The sequence below is a fragment of the Phragmites australis genome, chromosome 24, assembly GCF_958298935.1.
Source record: "Phragmites australis chromosome 24, lpPhrAust1.1, whole genome shotgun sequence".
In the NCBI taxonomy this organism is placed as follows: domain Eukaryota; kingdom Viridiplantae; phylum Streptophyta; class Magnoliopsida; order Poales; family Poaceae; genus Phragmites; species Phragmites australis.
In genome coordinates, this window is record NC_084944.1 from 19,151,778 (window position 1) to 19,160,793 (window position 9,016).

Here is a 9,016-nt window from a genome sequence, read left to right on the forward strand (position 1 = left end):
AGTTGTAAACATGTAAAAGCTCAAATAGGCGTAATTTTACCGGTCAGCGAAAATATTATAGAGACTGGTATTTTAAAGAGTATTATAGAGAGGTAGGAGTACCCATATAGTGTTACGGTACCCATGTACAGGGCTGCAAGTTTTTTTTAGCCTTAATAGGGTATAAGTTTTTTATCTAAATTCATATCATATTTTACACACGTACACCCTACACATTTTAGACCTACAACTTATACACAAGCCTATTGAAGAGGATTATGAAACCTTCGACTCCACCAACGATGAGCACATCACGATCACCTACACACCTTAGACCTACAACTTATACACATATCTGCATGTAAAGCACTACAGTATGGCCCGGCCTTTTTACATGTCTGCATGTGGGCCCACGGCTTGAGAATCTCCGCTACACGGTTTGGTCGAGGGGCATCCATTCATCCTTGAAATTTCCTTTCTTTGTTTGAAGGACATATTTTCTGCTTGTACGCTACGCCTGGATCATGATAAGCGAATTGTGGCATCTTGCTGAAACCCTGAGCCTTCCCCTAATGTATCCACATCGCCAATTTGTGGCTCTAGGTTTTGTCAAAAGTGATGTTTCTTGCACCGTAAATTCCGAATGCGAATCAGCCCACCAGGCACCAGCTAGGTACTGATCAGTTCCTCTTTTTGACCACCGTAAAGTAGAAGTTAGTGGACATCATATAATCTAGTCAGAAATGTGTCGCTACTGAAAAATCTATTTTCAGAGACAGGTGATAACTTATTTGTATAAGTGTAGTTATTTGTCTCTGGTCGAAGATCTATAGAAATAGACGATTTTCACAGACGCAAAAAAGATCACTTGTGAAAACTTATTATCAGAGACGATTCAGTTAAGGAACCATATGTAATAATAGATTTTCACAGACGGTTCCTTAAACCGCCTGTAATAATATGGAAAAAATCGTCTATGGTAATATATTTACACAGGTGATTCATTAAGCAGACTACCTCTGGTAATTCGATTCCATAGACGGTTTCTTAAGCGGACCGTCTCTGGTAATCAATTTCTAGAATTGATATTATTTAGCCCAAAAAAGCAAAAAAAAAAAACACCAGAGGAACCCCACGCGAGTCACAAGTCACATAATTTTTTGCGCGGAATACATACGGTATGGTTCATGGCACTCAAACCCGGGACCTCTTAGCTTACGCGATACATCCTTACCATTCCATTATAGAAGTACTAGTGATACTAATATTATAAGTAATCATTTTAATCTCTTATGTCAGAAACTTCAAACGATTATTTAGATATCTAAATGACTTCAATGAAAAAGTTTTCAACAACAAAATTGTAGATTTTGTGGAGGGATACAATTTTCATATAAAGTTTTATCTCCATCCAACTTCGTATGAAAAAGTTATGAATTTTTGCACGCATTAACAAATGTGGTTCACATAAGGAACCGTCTCTGTAAATGCCTTTTACACATACGGTTTTTTATGTGACCCACCTGTGGTAATGGGTTGAAAAAATTCATAATTTTTTTATCCGACTTTATATGAAAATTGTAGCTCTCGGTGAGCTTTGTAGTTGAAAATGTTTTCATTTGCGTCATTTAGATATCTAAATAATCGTTTGACATAAGAGGCTTCTTATGTGACCCATATATGATAATCATCCCTCAAAGTGAATCTGAGAAATTCCTGTGGATGAGCCACCTCAAAGTAAATCTATTCTTGTCCCCTCTGATAATGACAAAGCAAAACATTTAAGGTTCTAGACACACCCATTTGAATATGGCTCAAACTATTGATAAGGTTTGACATTTCACCATCTGATTATTGTGGCAGTCATAACTTGATTCCTCTTCAAATGATTATTTAGACATCTGGATGACTTTAAATGAAAAAGTTTTCAACTACAAAGTTGTAGAACTCATCGAGGGCTACAATTTTTATATAAAATTTGTCTCCATCCAATTTTGTATAAAAAATTTATAAATTTTTATAACCCATTACTAGAGGCGGTTTCTTATGTGAAATGCTTCTGGAAATCATTCCCATTATAGTTTTTATGTAGATTATTTGGACATATAATGTTTTTAAATGAAAAAGTTTTCAACTACAAAGTTGTAGATCTCATCGAAGGTTACAATTTTCATATAAAATTTGTCCCCATCTAGCTTCGTATGAAAAATTATGAATTTTTACAATCCATTACCAGAGATGGTTCCTCATGTGAATCGCCTCTGAAAATCATCCCTATTACAAGAAACGGTTCCTCATATGAACCGCCTCTGGAAATGCCTTTTTACACAGGCGACTTCTTATATGACCCACCTGTAGTAATCATACTATTTTCAGAGGCGGTTCACATAAATGACCGTATCTGAAAATGACCTTTTACATAGGTGGTTCACATAAGGAATTATTTGTGGTAATCATCCCACTTGCGCAGGCAGCTATCGTAAGTAGCCGTATGTGGAAATTTGTTTTTATAGGCAAGCTGAAATCGCAGGGGCCGTCTCAGTCGATTTGACATTTGAGCTACATATGGAAAGATATTCTGGGTTTTTTGAAAAATAGTTTTTTATAGTGTGTGGAGCAGCACAAACCAAACTTCTTTTTGACTCTTTCCATCTGCTTTTGCTAAGTGGTTCTCCACGGACACGGCTTAATTGATCAATATTTAGTGGCACGGCACTTGCCTAGTAGGTGCAGGCAGGGATCTAGTCCTGGCTACCTCCTCGGATCAACTCTATCCTGCAAGTCTTTGATATATTTCATCAGCTAGGTACTGATCAGTTCCTCTTGCTCCCTGTTATTTGAATGGTGGTCTGCAATCCGCAGCACAGTTTCCAGCAAATCCAGTACTATTTGGTCAACTCCTCTTGGTCCCTGTTGTTTGTGCTGCAGAAGGCTCCTCTTCGTGCAGGCAGGGATCCCGGCCTCTCCTTGCAAGCTCCTCCTATCAATTCTGTCCCTGCAGCTGCAAGTCTCTTATACTCCATCTGTTGGGTACTGATCAAATCCTCTCTTATTAAGCTCATTCATTTGGTAGAGTTGTTTTATTAGTTGCCTTGCAATCTGCAGCGCAAAATGTTTCCCTATAGAAATTAGGACTTTCGTATCTTTATTACTCTATATTATTAGAGCATACTTCTGCACTCCTCTTGTGCTGGCAACCACTCCTTTTTTTTTTTTTTGCAAAAGAGAATTTCCATTATTTTCCCGTTTCTACAGTAGTTGAAAATATATTGATCACTATGAGATAGATTGAGAACCTCCAATCCCTTGCCATCCAATGATTTTTTCAGCGACCAAATATTTTTTTTCTGGAGTCAAACATTCAAGGAAATTATCCAGATCCATTTATAAGATTCTTGGAGTTCTCCATTTAGTTGTAACTATAATGTCTTGGTCATCCACATCCAGTAACACTTGGACCTTCCACGGGCCTAAGATGCCACTGATTATCACTATACCTCATTTTAACTCATTTACAAATAAGTGTCCAACAAATTATTAACATAATGGTAGAGATAACTTATGCTTCTCTAAAACAGCTTATGTCAATAATATGATTATACCTATTAACTAAAGAGAAACAATATTAGTTGTGTACATGCTACATATATTCCCTTCCAATTATATGATCTCTACTTAGCGCTATCCTCCGTTTCTTGATCTTCCTGTTGCTTTTCAAGTGTTTCTCCCCTGTTGTTTCTCTTCTGGTCGCATGTTCTTTCTTAGGGGAGCACTGTTGTGTTTTTTGGCCACCGCGTTTATTCCTGGTCCTCGGCCTTTCTCTCCTTTCCGTTTGTCTTGGCTACTGTTGTCTAACTTTTTAGTTTTGTACTCCTTTTTACTCCTAGTCTAATAAAATGGTAGATCTCCTGCCGCCTTTCTAAAAAACCATTCATCTCCTCCTCCGTCGTCTTGCACTCTTCTTGTTTTGTCCTCTTTTCGTTGTCTAGGAATCCTAGGGCCTCCAATCCATTCTCCCTGCTAGGTACCGTCGGTTTTTCCACTCACTGGTTAAGCTCATTCATTTGGCAAAATTGTTTTTACTGTTTGTCTTGCAAGATGCAAAGCAACTGTTTTCCATCAAATTCAGGATTACGTATCTTTATTCTACACCAGAGCTTACTTCACACTCAAAATAGCTTAATTACTTCCTAGGGCAAATCTTTCTTAATTATTCATTTTTTTCATGTACTTTTCCTAACGACCTAGTAATTCCGGTCTTGGTACTAATTTTGCACATGCCTTTATTTTATTTTATTTTTGTTTCAGCCAACTAAATACTGTTTCGACTTACGAATTGAAACATGTCAAATAATTGTAACAGATCCATTTAGATGATTCTTTGAGTTCTTCATACTTTAATTAGTTATCACTATAATAAACATGCTAATGTAAACATAATTCTATTTCTAGGGGAGCACATATTACTTAATTCTTTGATCTGAATCGTGTTTCTTGTACTTTTCCTAGTGGAGTAGTTATTTTAGTCTTGGTACTAAATTCAAACATACCTTTGTTTTCTCTTACCAGCTTCATGGCTCAGTATGACCTGCTCACCCCATGTGTCACGCTTTTTGTGAGTGAGATATGGAGGCCGATTAAGAAGCGCATTGGCTACTGCCTCAAGCCTGCGACTCATGTTTGTAATCTGGAAAAGTCTGCTGTTGATTTGGAAGACACCATAGATACTGTTCAGGACAAAATCAAGGTGGGTGAACGTGCAGGCAAGAGACCGAGGACACAAACAACAAGGTGGATTGAGAGTGCTCAATCAGTTCATGATGAATCACAGAGAATCAAGAATGACTATGAGGCAAGGAGCACACATGCATTTGGTTGCTCCTGGAATTGTATCTCCAACTATAGCATCAGCAGTGCTGCTACCCAGAAGCTGATTGATGTTGATGGCATCAAGAGGAGAACTCCCCAGGATGATTCTATGTTCTGTTTACTCCCACCAGTTGGCAGAGAGTTGCCTCTTCCACCCAACATTGTGGGGCAAAATGAGTACAAGGACAGGATCCTATATTACATTAGACAAGGCACAGTGAGAATAATTGGGATATGTGGCATGGGTGGGTCCGGCAAAACTACTCTCCTAAAACAGGTAAACAACATGTTCAGCTGCGCTGCAGAAACACATGAATTTGATCATGTCATCTATGTAGAAGTCGGCCAGCAGCAAAATCTGAAGACAATTCAGCAGAGTATTGCATCCCAGCTTGGCCTCACGCTAGCACAGGATGAAAACACTCTGTCTAGATCTGCATCCCTTTACAGCTTCTTGAAGGAAAGGAAGTTCCTACTCTTGATAGATGATCTTTGGCAGACACTGGACCTGGAGAAGGTTGGCATACCACATGGTTGCAGGAAAATTGGCCCTCAAAATAGGAAGATGATAATAATCACAACGCGTTTGCAACAAGTCTGTCATAGTATGAAAGTGCAAGATCAGGTGATTTTGTTAAAAAGACTGAAGTTTAATGAAGCCTGGACCCTCTTCGAAGCGAATGCAGGTGATAGGCTAAACAAAAATGCACAAATCAGATGTTATGCCAAGATCATTGTGGAAAAGTGCGGAGGCCTTCCGCTTGCTCTTAAGATAGTTGGTCAAGCTATGGCTTCAAAAGAAAGTGAAAGTGAATGGAAATACGTTGTGATGTTGCTTGAACAGTCGAAGTTCCACAAAGTTCCTGATGCCGAGAGAGACTTATATTCTGTATTGTATATTAGTTATGACCACCTGCAGAATGAGAGGACACAACAATGCTTTCTTTTTTTTTGCCTTGACTAGTTACAAATTATATCCAGTGCCAGATATAATTGAATTTTGGATGGGACATGGATTACTGGATGAAGATGAAGATGATATCGGAAACAACTACTTGAGAGGCCACTCTGTTGTTGAATGCTTAAAAAGAGCTTGCCTGTTAGAAGAATATCCTCAACAGAAAAGGTTTTTGAGGATGCATGACTGCATCCGAGATCTGGCTCTTTGGATTGTAGAAGAAAAACAAATAAATGGAGGTTACAAAAAGTGGCTACTGTCTGGCCCAAGGAAACCTGTGGATCCAAAAGGTTGGAGCACTGCCGAAAGGATTTGCCTCCGTGGTCCCTATAATGATCTCCCTGATTCTTGCAGTTGTCCCCGCCTGCTAACTCTCATACTGCAAGGCTCTAAGATTTCTAAGGTTCCTACAGGCTTTTTTGGAACTGCTCCATCTCTCACTCACTTGGATCTACGTTGTACTGACATTCTAGAACTCCCATCAGATGTTGGAGCATTAGTGAACTTGCAGCACCTTAATCTTTCGAGCACGAAAATCCAATCACTCCCAGTCGAGCTCCAACTATTGAAAAAATTGAGATACCTATATTTACAATATACACGGTATCTCCAAACTATCCCAGATGGGACCATATCTGCACTAAGCATGTTGAAGCTGCTAGATCTATACTCCAGTGGCTCATTCCCAAAGGAAAAAACGTGGGCACACATCGACGATTTGGAAAGTCTTACCAGCTTGCGATTTCTTGGGTTCAGCGTTGCTGATATTGATTCACTTCACAGGATTTTAACGTTATCTAGAGCCTCCTTGAGAACCCTGGAAATAAAAGGAATGGAAGGCCTGAAATGTCCCCATGCTTCACCCATTGATGGTTTGGAGGGGTTTCAAATTGACAAAACGAGGGTACAACAGCTGGAGACGCTTCGAGTGTGTGAAATAGAAAGTTTGGAGGAGTTGGTGATAGGTGAAACCAACGTGGATTCAGATTGGCACTTCCAAAGTCTTGTTGAACTCCGATTGATTGGCCTCCCAAATCTGGAAAGTATCATATGGAAAGGGGTGGTGCCTCGTGTTTTCCTTGCTGGACTTCGTATGCTAGTGATCGCCGACTGCCACAGCATCAAGACAATCACATGGATCAAGCAGCTGCCCTGCCTAGAAGAGCTATATTTGGTTAAGTGCAGCTCACTGATGGAGTTAGTGAGTGATGATGAAGAAGGAAGCATATCATCTGTATCAGCTTCATTTCCTCGTCTCAGACTCCTTGGACTGAGTGAACTCGGGAGCCTGCGGAACATAGGTGATAGCACAATTGCATTCCCGTGCTTGCAACGTTTGCTTGTGTACAATTGCCCCATGCTGACAAGATTGCCACCCAAGATACAAAGTGGAGAATGTGTGCCGCAGACACTTGGTGAACAACAGTGGCGGATCCAGCCCAGGCTAGGGAGGGGTGCTGGGCCTTTTGCTCTTCAGCATTTTGGGCTGGGCCCGTGCTATGTGAGAGGGATTTTTAAAAAATTTCTGAATTTCCTCCTTTATTTCTCTGTGCTTCGTGGGCTGAGCCCGTGCTGCAGCCCCCCAGCACGGGCCCTGAATCCGCCCCTGGTGAACAAGACTGGTGGGAGAAACTAGGTTGGGAGGATCCTAGCGTGAAATCTACTTTATTCTCTTTGTTCAGAGAACTACCTGCAAGTTTTGAAGGAAGTTTCGGACAAGTTGCTCTGGCATTGTGGACTTGAAGCTGCAGTCTAGCTGCCTGATCCTGATCTCATCTCAACAAAGAAAGGTTGAAGTCGTCTCTTAGATGGTTGCAATTCTTAAAAAAAAACGCTAATAAATGCCTGCTCTTTTTTTTTCTCAATTCATAATTGAAAGCAGAGTACAAACTCTTGATGAACAAAATGCTTTCAAAAAAATAATGCTTTACTACGTATTGATAAATTATTAGCCAGTTAGTAATAAAGTAAATGTTTTTTTTTCATTTGCCCGTTCGATGAATCTCCGTACCTTATCTCTATACTAATCCCGCCGGGAATCGGAGGCATCTCCGCTTATCGGTCCATAGCCGTTCGATGACATCTGAGTCGCATCCGCCCGCCCGTCCGCGTGCCCGCACACCCCGTCGTCTCCTCCGGCCATCACCGCGGAGGCGCGCGTCATGGACCGCCGGCGAGGATGCCACGAAGCAGCGGTTCAAATCAGGCGCAAGGAGAGGCCACATCCATGGGGAGAAGAGAGAAATAGAGGTGGAGAGGCACGGGGAATCCGTTTGCGACGAAATCGGTCACCGGTGGCGGCGGATCAGGGAGGTTGCTTCATGGGAAGAGGGAGGAAGAGAGAGAACGAGGACCGAGGGGACTGGTGTCTGCGTGAGGAAGAAAGCAGCTGCGTGCGTGTGAGTAGACCAGAGGGGCCTCTCTTCTTTGTTTCTATTTTCTTTTGCTTTTCTGTAATAATTTTGCTACACTATCTCTAATTATTTGTGTGTGGCATACTCTTCTATTTAAAAAGTCTTTAATGAGTCTCACATGTAGACCCTCTTCACTCCTCCACGTGGCATACACATCTTCAAAGAGGAGGTGAGAGAGTATAAGAGCCACATGAGAAAGCTGGAGGGGCTGCTCTCAAGGCTGACCCCCTCGGCGGAGGAGTTTGTGCAGTTGTCGTGTAGCTATGGAGATGATCGCCGCCTGTCAGCTGATGCACCCGTGTTCATGTCGCCAGCGACCGTCGACTATGCGCACCACCACCAGCTCCCATAGCAGCTGCAGCTGCCACCGATGCAGATTGGCAACCAGCAATTGAAAAGAATGGGACAACATCTGGAGCTGCTGTGGTGTGTATGCTACACAGTCTGTTCATCCTAGTGACAGTAGCTGTGATCTCTGATGTTTGTAAAATTACTTGTAGCATAGTTGTTTTAGAAGAAGTGAAGTTTAATGAAATCGGTTTTCATTGTTGTTGTGGTTTAAGTAGCACGATTCAGTTCTATCAATTCAAAAAAGAGAGTGGCACTTTCCCGATATTCCATCTAAAATCATCTCTAATAATCTGGATGCATACAGTCACGGAAAGCTATTTCTTCTTGATATGTCAATGAGACAAACGGTAACATTTTGCTATTTTAATTTGTGTCAACAAATAAAAGAAAGGTTGAGTACCTGTGAGCTGTGTGGTTTGGATTCGGAGACTGAACATCACGCGCT

The 9,016-nt window shown here is 41.1% G+C and overlaps 1 protein-coding gene across 1 annotated transcript; it reads left to right on the top strand.

Moving 5' to 3' along the window:
• Nucleotides 1-2,834: 2,834 nt before the first annotated feature.
• Nucleotides 2,835-8,462, top strand: LOC133906990 (disease resistance protein SUMM2-like). Its single transcript, XM_062348960.1, has 2 exons — nucleotides 2,835-3,009; nucleotides 4,549-8,462. Exon 2 carries the CDS (start codon nucleotides 4,553-4,555, stop codon nucleotides 5,810-5,812), a length of 1,260 nt encoding a protein of 419 aa, XP_062204944.1. The 5' UTR covers nucleotides 2,835-3,009; nucleotides 4,549-4,552; the 3' UTR covers nucleotides 5,813-8,462.
• Nucleotides 8,463-9,016: the final 554 nt, after the last annotated feature.